Source organism: Eulemur rufifrons, chromosome 16, assembly GCF_041146395.1.
Source record: "Eulemur rufifrons isolate Redbay chromosome 16, OSU_ERuf_1, whole genome shotgun sequence".
NCBI classification, from domain to species: Eukaryota; Metazoa; Chordata; class Mammalia; order Primates; family Lemuridae; genus Eulemur; species Eulemur rufifrons.
Genome location: NC_090998.1, coordinates 36015886 through 36035037, shown reverse-complemented (window position 1 = coordinate 36035037; position 19152 = coordinate 36015886). Strand labels below are relative to the sequence as shown.

At 34.4% G+C, this 19152-nt stretch overlaps 1 protein-coding gene across 1 annotated transcript in view; it reads left to right on the top strand.

Annotated features, from left to right (window-relative positions):
- SCAF11 (SR-related CTD associated factor 11) overlaps nucleotides 1–19152 on the top strand; it is a 72812-nt gene that overhangs the window by 40980 nt on the left and 12680 nt on the right. The window contains exons 4-8 of the mRNA XM_069490042.1: nucleotides 192–269; nucleotides 2625–2725; nucleotides 4220–4284; nucleotides 17970–18028; nucleotides 18197–18306. Of these exons, the coding sequence (XP_069346143.1) occupies nucleotides 192–269; nucleotides 2625–2725; nucleotides 4220–4284; nucleotides 17970–18028; nucleotides 18197–18306 (413 nt within the window). The remainder of the gene's footprint in view (nucleotides 1–191; nucleotides 270–2624; nucleotides 2726–4219; nucleotides 4285–17969; nucleotides 18029–18196; nucleotides 18307–19152) is intronic.

Sequence of the window (19152 nt, the reverse complement as noted above, 5' to 3'; positions counted from 1 at the left end):
AACAAATTTAAGGTATTTATTGCTCTGTGGCATGGTATAGGCTGAGAGTATTTCATCTTTATCTTTGAAAGAAGAAAAATATTTTTGTTTCCAGTTACAATGGAAAATTTCCAAGTGTATTTACTATAGTATAATTTCAATCTATTCTAAAGAAACATTTGTAAAGACATAATTTATTAATCATTTTTCAGACACTGGCTTCATGTCCTATTGACCGAAAACCATTTCAGGCAGTGTTTAAATTCAGTGCATTGGAAGGTTGTGTTAAGGTAAGTCTTAGATTTCATTTTGAAGCGTGAACTATATAAAGTTAATTGAGGCTATTGTGCATTGATAAATTTCCAGTTTGTATATATTTGAAAGTTGTTCTACTTTAGGTTTAATATGTGATACTATGCCTTCTCAGCATGACAAAGTCAGCCCTTTAAATGGGGATACTGAAATACTGAAGCTTTTTACCTTTGTCCCCTAAAGAGGGCATACCCATAGTGGTCACCTTGTAATATTCCACAAAATATATTAGAGCTCTGTTGCTTTAAAAGAAGTTTCACACTGAGTCTTAATTACAGAATACTTGACTGTCTTAAGCATGAGGACTCTGTATTTCAAAAACATTTTTTAATTGGATAGCACTTCAAATACATTTTTTCCACTGAAAAAAGGTTTGAAATGGACTATTAGATTCAAACACCAACCCCCACTTAAATCCAAAATACCTAAAAACTATGTTTTCATGAAAAACATTATAATTTTGAGATTAGTCAATAAAAGTAATATAAAATGATGTTTTTGTTCTTAAATGCTGTTTACATCATTAATGTTACTGTCTAAGTAGGAAAAGGGATGGAAGCAATGTACAACTCTTTAAGCATTAGTTGTTATCAGTGTAGATATTTATAATTTGTTTTGATATATTTTTAAGCAGATGAGTTTTGATGCAAGGTACAAACAAAACTGCAATTCAGATAAAGTGATATGTGTAAAAAATTATATGCTTGTTGTGATTGTGTAACTCTATTACCATTAAGGCAAATTAGTATATATCTTGGAGAAAAGATGTAACATTATATAAATGTAATATAATAAAAATTAAAGTGTGGCTTCTCTGGAAGACATACTCTCTACTTTTCCAAACTGTGTGTGTATGTGCAATTAGGATGAACTGGCTTCCAAAGATATTTTTCTGTGAAATTCTGTTCTGTTGCTTAGAATAAAAATGTATGTTTATTTGATAGAGGTTGTATTGTGTTTAAATTAAAAATCTGGTACCCTGCTAATCTAATTTTGTCTAACTTAAAAGAGATTTCTTGTCATTTGAGATATCTTCCACATTCTCCTAATGTCTTCCTTTGACCTTAGCTTCTTTTGAATCTTCACAGTATTATCTTTTTCTCTTTGCAGTGAAACTTCTTGAATGAGACATTTACCTTTTTCTCAATTCTTACTTACTTTTCAACTCCCACAGAGTTCATCTTATTTTGCTAAAACTGTTCTCACAAGAGTCCAGACTTATCTGCTGACTTCCAAATCCTATATGGTTTGTGTTCTGCTTGTAATGTTGACTACCATTTACTTCCCTTTGGCTTCTAGGACAGCCTTCACTTGTGGGGAGGGGAAGGGTGAGGGAGAGAGAGAGAGTGTATGTGTGTGTTTTACTTGTCTGATCTTTCACAATCTTCTTTATCTCCTTACCCTTCTGTTCCTTTTCTTAATTACTAGGGCTCCTCATAGGGTCTTCATTTCAATTCTCTGGGTATACTTTCTCCCTAAATCTTCTCAACTGTTCAGTAGCTTTAAGTACTACCTATATTTGGATGACCTCTAAAATTCTGTCACTAGCCTGGATCTCTTCACTGAGAACCAGACCAATATTTACAATCACTTGTACATCTCCATCTAGAATACCAAAGGAATCTAAACAGTTAACAAATCCTGAACTCATCTCATTCCCTACCCCGTTCCCCAGCCCTAATTGTTAATGGAATTACAACCCTAACTGATTCATTTTCCATACCACTGCTGAAGTTATCTTCCTAAAAAAACAAATATGATCATCTGATACACTTGCTTTAAAAATTCCATTTACTCTCTGATGCCTATAGAATTATTTTCTTGTTCAAGGACCTTTATAGTCTGGTCCTAAGACATTTGATCAACTTCATATGTTGTTACTCTCTCTTTTCCCCATTTGCTTTGACTTCTCACTGTTCCTTATAACTCCATTTTTTTCCTCCATCTAGAATATTTTTTTCTTAAACAGATTACTACCCATTCTTTAATACCAACTCACAAATCATCTACTTATTAAAATCTTCTATGACATCCTCAGAAAGAGTTAATTTTTTAGTCTTAACATATATATACAAATCTGCATTCGTATCTCCGTTCTGAGCACTTAATCTATTTATGTGACAACCTGTCACTATTTTGTTTCCTCAGAAGTTAGCACACTTGCAAAGCTTATGGTTTAGCATGCTTGAATGAATAAGCATATGTATTTGGGCTATACTTTCTATTGAGACAATATTGTTTTTGTAATTTTTTTATCATTTCAAGGAAGAATTGAAAAGTTATTTGTGATATTGAATTAGTGCTCTAAATAGGTGATATTGTTTTTCTCACAGGTTCAAGTAAAAAGACAGTTGAGAGAAGCAAAGGACAAGAAAAATGAAAGCTCTTTTAAGAAACAACGCTCTTGTCATGAAAATTGTAAAAGCCGTATGAGGTTAGTGATTAACTTCAGAAATAGAGTCCAAATGAGGGGAACCAGAAATTAACTATTACAAAAAGGATACTCTTTAAAAAAAAATGAAGTGGGGTTTAAATGTATTTAATTACTTCTTTGAGAGCACACACTTGATCATTTAAAAAAGGACCAGCTGAAATCTGAGAATATAATTTGAACTCTATCTTTGGTAAAAAATTAGGTCTTTTTTTTTTTTCCAGTTTTTTTCCTAATCTGTTTTGGACCAAAACTTTTATAAAATAAAAATGTTATTAACAGTGTAAAATTTCTATTAAAATTTCTGATTGCTCACCGTCATTTTTGTACTTACCACAAACCAATAATAAACATTTCATAGGTAAGCACTGGTGTTTACACCACAGAGTAGCACTAATCTAGTTATTTATGGACAAAAAGTAGAAAGTAACTAAAGATATAGCCCAACATTCTCCACTAGACAGTTATAATTTAAGCTACTTATCTCTCCCATTTTGCTTTTTTGCGTTGTAGTAGACACTTGCTGCCTACTATAACAAGTGTTTATATTTAACATTTTTTTTAACATATCAACTGTTGGATATTTACAGGATATCCTTTTTTGGAGTCTTTTGGATGTTTTTAGCAGTCCTGTCATTCAGCCTTCTGTTTATTGCATATGCCTGGTTTCTCCAGCATATAGACAAGATCCATTCAATTTTGCCTCTCTCTTCTAAAACAATAAAACCCCAACACCCTTTTCTTTTGCATACTTTCTAGTTCCAAATAAGGGATTGCAAGTGGTATTTAGTTTCTTGATAGTGATCTCCATTTTAACTCATTGAAGTGGAGAATAGCAACTGAGTGAGAAGTAGCAACTAGTCATGCTTTCTTTGCTAGAATTTCCTAATAGCTCTTTAGAAAAAAAGTAATATCTACTTACCTCTATTCTACATGGCTCAGTAGCCAGCCAGTCATGATCAGCCAATAAGATTATATTAGTCTTTTAGAGACAGGGTCTCACTCTTTTGCCCAGACTTGAGTGCAGTGGGGTGATCATAGCTGACTGCAGCCTCGAACTCCTGGGCTCACGTGATCCTCTCACCTCAGCTTCCCAAGTAAGCTGGGACTTCCGGTGTGTGCCGTCACACCCCAATGATTTTTTAATTTTTTTAGAGATGGGGTCTTGTTATGTTGCCCAGGCTGGTCTTGAACTCCTGGCCTCAAGCAATCCTCCCACCTTGGCCTCCCAAAGCTCTGGGATCACAGGTGGGAGCCACTATGCCCAGTCAAGATTATTTTTTAAAGACAGAAGATGCTACTCATTATATGTTAGAATCTAGTTTGACATTCTAATATCTCATAGGAGTCTGTGAGAATATTACACCATTTACCTGATTTTCAGGATAGTTAATAAAATTGTTACATAATAGATATCATTTTGATGGACAGTGAATTGAAAATAAGCAAACTGACAATTTTCTCTTAATTATTTCACCTCTTTATTGATGTTTACAGAAAAAAAGTCATCATAAGAGAAGATCTATTAAGTGCGAAATTTTATGACTTAAAGATGACACATAGTAAGTGACCTTTTGCTCGTGTGTTCTACCTTTTTTGTTTGTTAATTTAATGGTTGTGCCAGAGTTCTCATTAGTAACATTTTGGTTTGGAAAATAATTGTCTTTGGAGCTCTGTATATTGTGTGGTAAGTACTACATAAATTTTGTTTTCATGAAATCATTTATAATGTTCCCTGCCATTTTTGCTCAGCTTGGAGAGAGGGGAGAGTGATTGAGTGTGTGTATGTGTGTGTGTGTGTGTGTGTGTGTTGGGAGAAAAGAGTGTTTCACACAAAGTTGGTGTTTAGCAACCTACATTGCAGTCTTCATTCATTAGTGCAGAAGTCCTTAGGGGAGATGAGATAAAATACCTGATGGCCAATAACTGTAAGCAGCAGGAGAGAAGTCTGTGACAGCAAGAAACTAGTTCACAACTCCCACAGGCAGTTATGATTTGGCCTCTGTCCACACTTCTAATTTGAAACTTTGGGAATAAAGCACCTCCAGCATACTTATCTACGTGAGCAGTTAAATTTTCCTGTCTATTATTCTTGTCTGGTACATGATTTTCTTAATACAGGAAGATTTTGCAGCAGGGCCTGAATAAAATGGCACCATTGGTAGTGCTTTCTAACTCTTTCTTTGGGTTCAGGCTGTTAATTCTGTTCCAGAGAACACCTTACTGTGATCTGTTTGTGATCAAGAGGTGGGTGTTTATTTTCCAGGCTAGGTTACAGAGAATTTCTACATGCATGCATGCGTGTGTGTGTGTGTGTGTGTGTGTGTGTATATCTATATCTATATTTATATGTTACTTTTAGTGAGTTATGAAGGAATTAATAAATTCATTTTTTAATAAGTAAATATGTTTTTTATACATTTTGAATACACAGTTTGGCTATTCTTTGTTTTTGTTTTTCTGATTGGAGTTAATATCTCAGGTTATATTTACAGATTAACAAATGTTCTCAGCTTGATAATTTACAATTAAAGTGAAATTGCATTAAAAGTTGTTTTTTTTTAAATCCCTGGAATTTAGTAGTTAAAAAAGCATTTTTCTTTTATTAAAGAACTTTAGATGTGAAAACAGTCTTTGTTTTTTATGTCATTGCTATAGGTTAGCTTTTTTTATAAATAGCCTTTGCCTGCCAACTCTAGGATCTGATATAAAATTTACTGCTGAGGAAGATTAAATGATGTTACAGATTTTCTCTAGATGATTTGGCCCACTCCCACTGTGCAAATCTTAGTTTTAAGACCACTGTAATTTTCTTTAAGTATATATCTCCTGCCTGGGCTTATTTTTAGAGAGTGAAACATAGGCAGATCTTAAATCCATAATGCTTCAGTATAGCGAACGTCATTTGTAAGAATCTGTGAATCATTCTGACTTGAGATTTTGTTTTACTATTTCAAACGTGAAATTTTAAACAATTTTTTTTTGAGACAGAGTCTCGCTATATTATTAAACATTTTTTAATGAACATCCTAAGCCAATTCAAGATTAGATAGCTAATTTAAAATTATAATTGTTTTTTAAAAAAACCATTCCTACCAGAAGGTTAACATTGTCCAACTCCTGTAATTTTAGCCATGTTTACTTAAGATACCTGAAGTCATTTGTTTGGTTTAGGATAAGCAGAAATATTCATTATACTTTATGAGTAGACAATACAAAAGTGTTGATGCCTACATTAGTTATGAGCATGTCTTAACTGAACCAATCTGTACTGATTTGAAGGGAACTGGGTACTATATTACCCCTTGTTAATGGGCGGTATGTTCCAAGACCCCCAGTGGATGCCTGAAACCAGAGATAGTACTAAACTCTATCTGTGTTATGTTTTTTCCTATACATACATACCTATGGTAATGTTTAATTTAATTTAGGTGCAGTAAGAGGTTAATAATAAAATAGAACAGTTATAATAGTATATTATAATAAAAGTTATATAGATGGGGTTTCTCTCTTTCACAATATTTTACAATACTTTACTCACCCTTCTTACGATGAATAGGGGATAATATAAGATTTCTTCATGCTACTCAGAACAGTGTGCGATTTAAAACTCATGAATTATTTATTTCTGGAATTTTTCATTTAGTATTTTCAGACCACTGTTGACCATGGGTAACTACAACTGCAGAATGTGAAAACATAGATAAGGGGGGGACTACTGTATTTATTGATTATCCATTTAGTTACTTTTTCTATGATGTTGCTTTTTACTTGGGGATTTTAATAAGTCTAACATGGACAGTTTTTATTTCTGTATTGAAATAAATTATTTACCTGATTAAATAGCTTATATTTAAGTATCATGTTTAATCAAAATTTCAGGCTTAAATTCTATTAATAGACTCATACTCAGCATGTACTCAGAAGATGTTTATAGTTGGAGAGGCAAAAGGGAACTGAGATCACTCATTCAGTCAGTAAGTACTTACTGCGCCAAGCACAGTTCTAGACTCTTAAGGGTATAGTACCTTTTTGTGGACAATAAAAAGATAAATATATAAGGCAAGTGGTGATATGCTTTAGATGCTTCAAAGAATAAAGCAGAGTAAAGGGCTAAAGGGTAATGACATTGTGGAGGTGATATTTTATATACAGGGTCAGGGAAAGCCTCTTGGCTGAAGATACATTTGAGCAGTGATCTTAAAGAAGTAAGGAATTAAGCCATGAAGGTATCTCAGGGAAGAGTGTTCCAGCCAAGGGAAGATTGTCTTAGGCAAGGGAACAGCAAGTATAAAAGCCCTGAGACAGGAGTATTCTTGGTGTATATAAGGAATAGCAAGGAGTTTAGTGTGGCTAGAATGATTGAGTTAGGTTGATGGAGGAGGAGGAAGAATGAAACACGGGGGAGTAGGTCATTTAAGGCCATGTGTGGTAGGAAGTGTTTTCAGGGGTAACATGATGGATTTTTAAAAGACTCTCTTGCTATTAAGGGAAGAAAATCATAGGAGAGTAAGAGTAGAAGCCAAGATTGACTAGTTGAGGTTTTCTTTTTTTTTTTTTAGGGGTGGCTTTTTTCTAGGCCACAAATTATGCTGGCTTGGGCCAAGGAGGTATTAGTGAAGGTGATGAGAAGTGGTTCAATTCTGTATCTGCAGTTAACCTTTGAACATTGCAGGAGTTAGGGGTGCTGACTTCTGTGCAGTCGAAAATCTGTGTGTATTTTAACTTTTCACTCTCCAAAAATTTGACTACTAAAGCCTTCTGTTGATGGGAATCCTTGCAGATAACATAAACAGTCAATTAACACATAATTTGTATATTATATGTATTGTATACTATATTCTCACAGTAAAGTAAGCTAGAGAAAAGAAAATGTCATTACAAAATCCTAAGAGAAAAGAGATTTTCTCTTCGTTGAATAGGAGTGGATCATTATAAAGGTCTTTATCCTCGTTTTCTTCATGTTGAGTTGGTTGAGGAAGAGGAGGGGTTGGTCTTGGTGTTTCAGGAGTGGCAGAGGAGGGAGAAGTGGAGGATGTGGAAGGAGAGGCAGGCACATTTGGTGTAACTTACACTGAAAAAATGCACTTAAAGTGGACCTATGCAGTTCAAACCCATGTTGTTCGAGCATCAACTGTATTATATTTCAAAGGTGAAACTAACAGGATTCCTGATGGGTTGGATGTAGGGTACAAGAAAGACAGAAATCAAGATTGACTCCAAGGTCTTGACCTAAGCAACTGGTAAAATGGGAGCTGCCAATTGCTGAGATGGGGAAGGCTGGTAGGAGAACATTTGGGAGGATACGATCAAGAATTCTCTGTTGAGAGTGTAGAATGGTGGTTGCTGCGGGGAGGAAGGGGAAATGGGGAGCTATTTGTCAAGGGGTATAAAGGTTCAGTTACGCAAGATGATTAAATTCTGGAGACCTAAGGTAGAGCAATGTGAATATGGTTAATAATACTTTATTGTATACTTGAAATTTACTAAAAGGATAGATCTTAAGTATTCTTACTACACACACAAAAAAGGAAACCAGTAACTGTGAGGTGATGGATATGTTAATTAGTTTGATTGTGGTGATTATTTTCACAGTGTATACATGTATTAGAACATTAAGTAGTACAGCTTAAATATATACAATTTTTGTCAATTATACCTCAGTAAAGATGGGGGAAATTCTTTTTTGGATATGTAAAATGTCTGCTCTACAACCTAAGTAGAGATGCTTTGAAGCAATATGGATGGTTGTATTGGTGTATACAGAGGTTATTAATATTAACATAAATAAGATCTGTTCATATTCAGGTTATTTTAGTGGTGATCAGTTTATGTTGAGAAATGTTTATTTGTGCTTGACTCCTAAGTTAAGTAGACAGTTTCTCCCAGTTGTTACTTCTTTCCTCCTGAGTCTAGGCAAAAGTATTTAAGATCATGATGATCAGAAATAAGACCAAAAAGGAAGATTAAGATCATAGAGAGTTTTGACTGACAAAGCTAAACTTTCTGTGTATTATATCATAAGGAGTAATGCTTTGCAAATGGACACCATTAAAAGTCTTTTTCATTGGGATACAATGTGGTGAAACCATTTTAGAAAAATGAACCTGGTAAAGGTATTCCTAAAGGATAGGGGAGCCAAGTAACCTGTTAGAAGTCTCTAAAGCTGTCAAAAGCAAAAGTTAATAAACTAACTCTGTCATCTGAGGTTATGTTTCTTTTTGTTTTCACAACTTATTTAATATGTCTCTTACTTGGTCAATACTCAAGAGCCTTTTTTTTTTTTTTAAACATTTTAGCATCTCTGAAATGAGATTCTGTGTTGTTTGTCCTGTATGACAACAAGCACCAGCATAGTTGCCACTGCCAGCAAATGTGTGAGGATACAAAATGCTGTTGTTAAATTTGGAGAATGGATAGTAGAAGCTTAGAAGAAAATCCTTAGATAATTATGGCATTCTTGTAACCCCTGGATCCCTAATTGAGAGAGAGGGTGCTGGGAGAATACCAGTGTGTGCCCACATTCTGCAAAGAGCCAAAAGTTGGTGAATTCTACATATTTAATTGTAGAGCTGGTTTAAGTCCAGCATCAATGATTTAGTACTAGTCCTTTTATGAATTTTCTGAAGAAATCACCACTGTTTTTGGTAGCACAGAGGATGATACTGTATGAAAAAACAGACATTGACAAACTTAAGAGTTGAAAAGTAATTTGAAAAAGTTGGATTCTACTTACATGTAAAGAAGTTTTAGGAGGCCGGGCGCTGTGGCTCACGCCTGTAATCCTAGCACTCTGGGAGACCTAGGCAGTGAGACCTCGTCTCTACTAAAAATAGAAAGAAATTATCTGGCCAACTAAAAATATATATAGAAAAAATTAGCTGGGCATGGTGGCACATGCCTGTAGTCCCCGCTACTCGGGAGGCTGAGGCAGAAGGATCGCTTGAGTCCAGGAGTTTGAGGTTGCTGTGAGCTAGGCTGATGCCACGGCACTCACTCTAGCCCGGGCAACAGAGTGAGACTCTGTCTCAAAAAAGAAAAAAGAAAAAAAAAAGAAGAAGTTTTAGGAATACTTAACCAATTTATTTTGTGTATGTATTCATTTTTATTTCTGATTTGATTTAAAAACTGAAAAAACTACACCTAGGTCTATATTAGTTTCCTAGAGCTGATGTAACAGATGACCACAGCATGGTGGCTTGAAACAATAGAAATTTATTCTCTCACTGTTCTGGAGGCTAGAAGTCTGAAGGCAAGGTGTTGGCAGGCCTGTGCTTCCTTCTGAAGGCTATAGGGAAGAGTCCTTCCTTGCTTCTTCCTAACTTCTAGTGGCTCCCAGCAATCCTTTGCATTCCTTGTTTATCTCTTCAGTCTCTGCCTCCATCTTCACAGGACCTTCTTTTCTGTCTCTTAAAAGGATCCTCTTACTAGATTTAGGGCCCATCCTAATCCAGTATGATCTCATTAATCCTTATCTTAATTGAATTGCAAAAACACCATTTTTATTTTATTTTTAAAGAATACACATTTGCACAGAACAAATGGACCCCTCTGTTGTAACAAAAGGGGCAAGACACCATTTTTAAATAAGGCCATATTTGGAGGCTTATGGTGGACATGAATTTTGGAGGGATATTGTTCAACCCCACTACAGGCTCTAAAAGAGCTCTTTCATAGTTATATAAAAAAGTCTAGGTGATAATAAAATACTGTGACCTACCCCTGGTGCCCAGATTGTTTTCTCTAAATACCATTTGCCAGTAAAAGAACCAGGCTCCTTGGAAAAAAGAGCTGATTTAGATCTGAGGTAGTAATTAAATAGGATGTGCCTAGAGCATTTTTTCTAACAGAAAGCAAGAACACTATCAGAGACTACTAGGTTTGTAATGAGAAGACTCGGGAAGCGATTGGGCTCTTCCTAACTAAAAATGGGACAATTTGAGCATCAGGAAGGATAATAAGAACCATAATTACTGAAACTCATTAAATATGTTTGAATCTATGTATTCATCGTACTTTATAAGTATAAATAAATAATTGGTCTCCTTTGGAGGAGCCAGGAAATTTGTTTGAAAACTGGTAAATGAAAGGTAAAATCAAGCATCTACCTTGCATTTCCCAAACTATAGGATAACTTTAGGATAATGGAACAGGTGATAAAGGGAGGTTTTTGGTTTTTAGAACCAGTTCAGGAAATAATTGAAGGAAGAATTATAGAATTTGAATGTCAGCATTTTGTAAACTCTAATGAGTTAGTGGATCTAGGCAGTGATTAGCAATGGCCACTAGCGATGTAAAAGGAGAGACAACCAGACATTAAACCAGTTACATTAATGGAAATAAATAACACCACATATGTATCTGTCCCTCCTCACCCGCCCCCCCCCCCCCCCCCAAACCTGTGCTTAAGAGATTTAACTACTAATTTACAGGCTATAAAGGAACAGAGATGCATGTTAAATGACAACAAGGGATGCAATCAGCAAAATTCAGACCACAAGACAAACAACCTAATGTCTTCAGTCAACAAATTCCGAGGAGTTCAAAAAGTGGAGGAAGGGAACCTGTAGATTAAAAGAAACAAACATTCAGCCCAGTCAACGTTGTATGGATTTTATTTGGGTTTTATTCTAACACATTGTGAAAGGAAAGTAAAAAAATATAACTTTGTGAGATAGGTGTGGGAAATTGAACATTGGCTAGGTATTTGATATTAAGGAATTATTGGTTTTGGGTTTTTTGTTTTTACTTGTGATAATGGTATCAAGGATAATTTTTCCTCAAAGAGCACTTATCTTTTAGGGTGAGTTATGTATTGAAATCTTTATTCATGAAATGATACCATGTCCAGGATTTATTTTAAAATGATCTTGAGGAGGTAATAGATAATTTTCAAATTGGTCCTGAATTAATTAATAATTGTGGAGGTTGACATATGGGTATATGGGTTTTCATTATAATATCCTCTCTACTTTTGTATTTGTTTGAAATTTTCTGTAATTAAAGTACTATGAGAATTTAATTGGCCATTTTCTACCCATAGTGGTATATAAAATAATTCTAGGTCTTAGAGTTAATTTCAGTGAAATATAGGATGTTGTCTTGTTTTTGTGTTTTTTTCTTAGTAAGATTTTAAGTTTTTTTGAGGGTGGTGATTACATTTTCTATATAACATTTTCCAGTATATTATACTACAATGTGGTAATAGCCTTTGGCCACAGCTACCTGATAACAACGTAACTAAATCTATAGATGTAACAAACAGAAAACTGAGACTCAGTAAACTAAAGTGATAAAAACATGTATGATACCATCAATTTCAGGAAAGTAGTTTTCTCTAGTGTTGGAAGGAGACTGAAAGATAATGGGGAGGGAATGATAGGCTTTAGTTGTATCTGGAATGTAAGCAATGTAAAGCAGAAATGGCTACATGTTAATATTCATTAAATCTGCTCTATAGGTGTCATTTTTTGTACTTTATAGAATGTTCAAAATCATTCATAATTATAAACTTTAAAATTTTTAAAGGCTAAGTATCTTGTCCAAGATCATATTGATAATTGGAGTCACCAGAATTTGATCAAGTCTTCTGACTCCGATTCCAACACTGCTTTCCACTACGGAAAAATGCTAAACCATGATAATGTTACCCACCATAAGCCTCTCATGTTATGGCTGTCTATAACTTTTATAATTTAAATTACTGCCTTATTCTGATGGGTCTTCTGGATCATAAGATACACTTTTGAGCTCAAAAATAATTTTTAATGTAAAATTAACTCTCTTATCATTTTGACAGCATGATGTCTGCTCCCTACTATCAATTAACTATGATTATTTTTCCTGACCTTTCAGAAATGTGATATAGATGTCAGGTTTTTTGTCAGTCTAAAGTTCATAAATCATAGCCATAAGAACAGAAGTTTTAGGAGTTTTAACCTTTAATTTTCACATTTCTTATGAGGTTTATTAGATAGTATTTATTAACAAAGTGCCTCATTAGAAGACTCTAAGAGAACCTATAAATGTTACTTGAGATTATCTCAAAGTTTAGGGGCAACAGAGAAACAAGTTTAGAACCTTAAATGTTGGCATTTGATGACTGAGCAAAGAACTAAGAGACAAAGTTAAGATGAAATTAGAGTTAGTGGGAGATTGTGCAAATTGAGTACATCTTTATTTGCCCAGTTACACCGAATAGAAACCATGGTACATCCTAATGATAATTTAAATTTATTTTTGTAAAAGAACTACTTGAGAAAATGTTATATATCTGGGATTGCCTGGGTATATTTTAGAAGCAACTCTGATTAGCTTCTTTAATTTCTTAAAGTTTTTTGAAGCAGGATGGGGCTATTTTTTAAGCATAGATTTGTAACTTTCTACCTGAAGTTATTTATTATATACTATTCAAACTAATGAATAGAGCTTATGAATTTGTGAAATTCTTATATCTTGACTGGAAATTATTAGTATAGCCTATAAAAATCATACAACATTAGTTAAAACTTTAGTAGGCCTAATAGACCACTTGAGTTTTGTACCTGTTTTTTCCATTAAACAACTGTGACTCTAGTAAGATTACATAAACTGTTTAATTTAGTTTCCTCGTATAATGAAAATGCTCTTTTCTTACTAGAGGTTTTTTGAAAGGTTAGACAGCAAACCTATTAGCAAATTTGTTGAAAAGTGTCACTTTCATTCTTCCTTTATCCTAGATAACTGAATTAGCCATACTTTCTTGTTTTTAATCTCCTTTATGTACTTTGTTTCTTGGAATGGACATTAATCTTTACTTTGGGCCAATAATTTATAATTGATGTAGTTCACAAAAAGTATCCCCTTTCAGGCATTTCTTAATATAGTGTTTCTTTAACTACATGCTAGATCCATTTAATTATATCTTTATTAACTTTGGAATCAATCAATCAAACTTTAATTGGCTGCCTACCAAATACTGGCTTTGAGTTCAGAGCCTTTATTATATTGGTTTATATTGTTCAAAAAGTATGTTTTCATGAAACATCGTTTGGGATCAGTGTATCCTGAAACATGTTTTGGGATATGCTGAATTAAAACAAATAAGGCAAGCTTCCAGTTAAGCATAGTAGGTAGAGCACTTGTTTAATGCTCTGATTGGCTCCCTAAGCCTCACTAAAATGACAATAAAAGAATGAAAAGAAAAGAAGAATTTTAAGCCACAAAGACAAGAAAACTAGAGAGAAGGGATAGTTCATAAAAGATGTCCACAGAATAGAAGCTTGAGATTATATGAAAGGGATGATAAACTGTCTTGGCAGAAAGTTGACACCTAAACCTTTCATGAGGAGAGTGAAGAATCAAATCAGTTCACATACCATCGAACCTTAGAAAGTCTCAGGTTTGTAGGCCTCCATTATCTCTGATGGCAGAGATATGTGATGGTGCCAAAAACCAGAATTGGTTGAAAATTTTTTGAGAAGCAGTTTATCCTGTGGATTCCTTGCCTGAACCAAGATAGAGGAAGGGGTCAAAGACTGGAGGTTTACTGGCTAGAGTGAGCGGTTAAGCCAGATTAAACTCTAACATAAGTGATGGTAGAGGAAGCAACAGGGTAACGAGAGGGAAATTATTTCAAACGGTGAGGCTTCTAGTCCTCTATGCATGATCATTTCCCAAGGCAGTGGCAGTCTTGCTTATTATATTCCCTAAAATAGGAGATAGGAGGTACATTCTGGGATACTGTCTTGCCCAAAAGAAAAGACTTGGAGATAATTTCATTTGGGAATCTCCCAGTGAAATAACCGGATATCTGTTTGATCAGCTTACAATGAAACTCATTAGTTGAAAGGCTCTGATCGCCCATCCACACCATTTTTGACCAATATTTTAGTGTCCTGCAAACAATCAGGGATCATCAGATATTTGGGGAAATCAACATAATAAAGATCAAAGCAGAGAGACAAAATGAACCTGATGGGAAATAGTCCCAATGCTGGAAATAGGGAACAACTTTTAAAAAGTTAATATTTTTAGCTATAAAAGAAGGGATATTTCATCAGTGATACAAGAAAACTATTTTAAGAAAAGCTTTTAGAAATTAAAAATATTACAGCAGAAATTTAAAAATTCAGGAGTAAAACAAAAACTGAGCTGTCTTAGAAAGTAAGACTGAAAGTTAAAGAGATAATAGGATATTCACTGAAGAAATTCAATACTGGATAATAAAATCTCAGAAAAGAATTCCAGAAAGGAAAAATCAAAAGGTAGAAAGTTATCAAAAAAGTTAATACGGAGGAAAATTTCTCAGAATAGTAGGGCATGGATGTCCAAATATAAAGAAATAATATACCTAGTAAACGAGGAAAGAATTACACCAAGTACTTCATAAAATTCTAGAAATCTGAGGGTAACAGGGTCCTAGAGCTTATATAGAGGAAAAAAATAAGCCAAATATAAAAGATTAGGGGCTAGAAAGTGTCATCAACAACAGTTGGAGCAGTGGAGCAAGTCCTTGAAAATTCTGGGGAAAATAATTAGTAACTAGAAAATTCTATACACTACCAAACTATCAAGTGTTAATTGCAGGGCAAAATAAAGACATTGTCTAACACTTAAGAGCTCAAAAATTAATTCCTATATTTTCTCACTTCTGCTGGAGGATGTGTATGCTTCACTAAATGAGATAATAAATGGAAGAACAATGTGAGATTAAGAAAATGAGTTCCAACTCAGGAAAAGATAAGAGCAATGGCACGATGACAAAGCATAGTCCCAGAATGACTGTTGAACGGCACCTTTGAGAGTTACCAGGTCAGATTAGAGCAGGACAGAGGAATAGTATTTCCAAGAGAACAGGGGATTTATACTTTGTTGTAGAGTTAGTTAAATTAATGGTAGATAATATAGAAAAAGAGAAAGCAGTTATGAACCCTAGGAAAAGCAAGAAACCATACAAGAAAAGTAATCATAATTCAGTATGTGGTTCAGCTGTGATCAGTGTTTATATAGTTATAATATAATACTGTCATATCAAATACTGACATTGAAAAGGACAATATAGACAGAGTGAAGGTATAAAGAGAAAAATCTTTATCTTCTTTATAAGCCTAGATTACTTCTTAAAGTATATGCATGCATTACTTTGATAAAAATTAAATTAAAAAGTACATCACTGCTGTCCAAAGATAAGTAGGGGGTGGATTTGTAAAGCAGTCGCTAGGAAAACACAATTTAGACAAATTCACCAGTAGTGAATATTTTAGAGATTGTAACTGGAGCTGCTGAGTATTTATCTGAGAATTACCCGGAAATGTGTGAAATAGCTTTTGGACTAGATTTTCAAACTTGGCATTGGCCAGAAAACTAATAGTTCTTTCCATAGAGAACATTTTGTCTACCAATGGCTTCCTGAGATAGGCTTCAAAGTGAAATAATGCTATATAAACAGTATATACTTACTGAGTATTGAGTGAATGAAACCTGAATCAAACAACTCAGCACCTTTAGGACATAAAAGACATGCTGTATCTATATAGCACAGCAATTCTATGTCTAGGTGAAGGAAAATGGTGGTTATTTCTAGGAATGTAGCTGGCTACCTACCATACGTTTTTACTCCTGGCTTTTTAAGCAATTTTAAAAATCAGTGTATCATCTTTTAAAAATACATCAAAGGCTAAGGCAGTAAGTTTCTGGAACTCAGCTCTCTCCCTGCCCTCAACATTGAAATCACATTTGTTAAAATAGTTCTGAGTGGATGGATAATAGCATGAAACCAAACAGCTGTTATATAGTAACTTAAAGGAAATTAGTATGCTATTAAGTAGAAAATAGGCTATTACTAACTCAACTAACAGAATACCAAAATCTATATGGTCCTGCAATTTAGGTAACAGGCCTGCTAATTAGTGTGATTTATTTTGAACAATGTCAGTAGGGCTTTTGGGAGGCAAGCAAGGCTGAAGATTAAAAGATAGTTGTCATTTGCACTGTAGACAAGTTATAAGCAATATAGCCACCAACATTGCTATAACAGAAAGCTGTTTCAATCAGCACTTCTACTTTTCCTTCTAATTGTAAAGTTTGAGGAAGAAGAGTACTTCCTTGAAGTGGGCACCACTGGCTAAATGATAATTTATGGTTGACAAGGGCTGATGGCTCCAGGTCCCCTGGTTAGCTCCTACTTGAGATGAGTTAACAGTACTGTTTTTTAGATAATAGTTGGAAAGAAAAAATTAAGTGCATTATTGACATTAAATAGCAGGACTTCTTGTGTATACCTTTTGTTACAAAATAGTTTAAGTTTGCATAAGGTGGCAGAAATTTTTTTTTTTTTTTTTTTTTTTTTTTTGAGACAGAGTCTCACTCTATTGCCTGGGCTAGAGTGCCATGGCATCAGCCTAGCTCACAGCAACCTCAGTCTCCTGGGCTCAAGCAATCCTCCTACCTCGGCCTCCCAAGTAGCTGGAACTATAGGTGCACGCCATCATGCCCGCCTAATTTTTCTATTTTTGGTAGAAGCGGGGTCTTGCTCTTGCTTAGGCTGGTCTTGAACTCCTGCGCTCAAGTGATCCTCCTACCATGGCCTCCCAGAGTGCCAGGATTACAGGCATGAGCCACCGTGCCTGGCCAGAAAATGTTGACTAGAATTTTAATATTCATATGTCCTGAGCATAGCAGTTTTACCTACTTTACCAGTTTTCTCCATTGTGGCCTTTTATATTTTCCTTGTATCTGTAGCTTAACAAGATAAGATGAAATTTGCATTTGGGGAAATTGTGTAAGTGGAAATACTGTTATTTGAAATGGAACTTTTCTATATATTTTAACCCTTGCCCGTATGTTAGCATCAATACTGGTTTATAGGCCGGGTGCGGTGGCTCACGCCTGTAATCCTAGCACTCTGGGAGGCAGAGGCGGGTGGATCTCTCGAGGTCAGGAGTTCGAGACCAGCCTGAGCAAGAGCGAGACCCCATCTCTACTAAAAATAGAAAGAAATTATCTGGCCAACTAAAATATATATATACAAAAAATTAGCCAGGCATTGGTGGCACATGCTTGTAGTTCCAGCTACTTGGGAGGCTGAGGCAGTAGGATCGCTTAAGTCCAGGAGTTTGAGGTTGCTGTGAGCTAGGCTGACACCACGGCACTCACTCTAGCCCGGGCAACAAAGCGAGACTGTCTCAAAAAAAAAAAAATACTGATTTATAGTCTTTGAAGTAAAAATTAAGACAAATTAACCATGTCCTTTTATGTCTTTGTGCAGGAAACTCTTCATACAGTGAAACAGAAAGAAAGAAAAATGAAGCAATAAAGATATATAAGGTTTGTTGAAATAAAGAAAATTTTTTTCTTAGATAGTAACACCGTATGGTTACTTAGTACATAGCTCTAGTACCTCAGGTATATAAAAATATTTTAATATAACTGTTATGTACCTATTATGGAAACATTTTTATTTGCTGTTTCCCTAACTACTTTTTATTTTTCTAGCCTCTAAGATCAAGTTGGCGTACAAGTCAGTGCTTCAGAAATTTTTTCTCCAACATATTTTCTTCTAATAGTCACACTGGAGAATCTTCTTCTACCTGTAGAGCTTATTGGTTAGTATTTTCTACTTTTAATTGATGCTGTCTATACTTGATGTTTTAATGATTATGATTACCTTTTCGTATAAATTTAAACTCTGGGCTCAATAAAAATTATGAAAGGCCCACCTTGTTTTTGTTTTTTTCTTTTAGAGAATAAACTAGCTTTAAGACAAAACTGGTTATTTTGTGAGCTTTTATATTATGCATTGACTGTCAATGACAGTGGGCTTTGTTTTCATTAATAAGTTGTTCTATCCAAGCTTCTTATATAATAGAGAAGTAGGCTACTTATTAATTGTAAGGAGTAGTACCTAACAAAGCAGAAACCTTTTAGAGCCTACGCAGTCATCTTTGAATCCTAGTGACTGGCACATAGATACTAAGTAGATATTTGTGGAATTTGAAGATTAAATTGGGGTTTTAAAACCACATATACAGTTAACTGAACTAACAGGACAGAATAAGATTGTGTGATTTAATTTTAGAGCTTGGCAAGGTATTCTAAGACAATAATTATATCTGAGTAGCTTTTTGAAAAGCTGAACTTTTCAAAAGTTCGTCCATTTTGGCATGCAGTAATATACCCTCCTTTATTTTCTTCTTTTGTCTTAGGCTAGTTTCAAGTGGCAAACTATTGCACCTAGAATGCCTTTCTTTTAATAATGAGGATTTTAGTATGAATTGATTTTTTTTATCCTGTCACTTAAGATAGAAATTCAAGCATTATTTTTAGGAATCAAATAAATATAATTCTGATTCATAATATAAAAATTTTACTTGATTTAGGAATTAGTTTATATTCAAAGTGTTTAAATAGAAAAACTTTCTTATTCTTATATGTGTGTCCCATAATGCTAG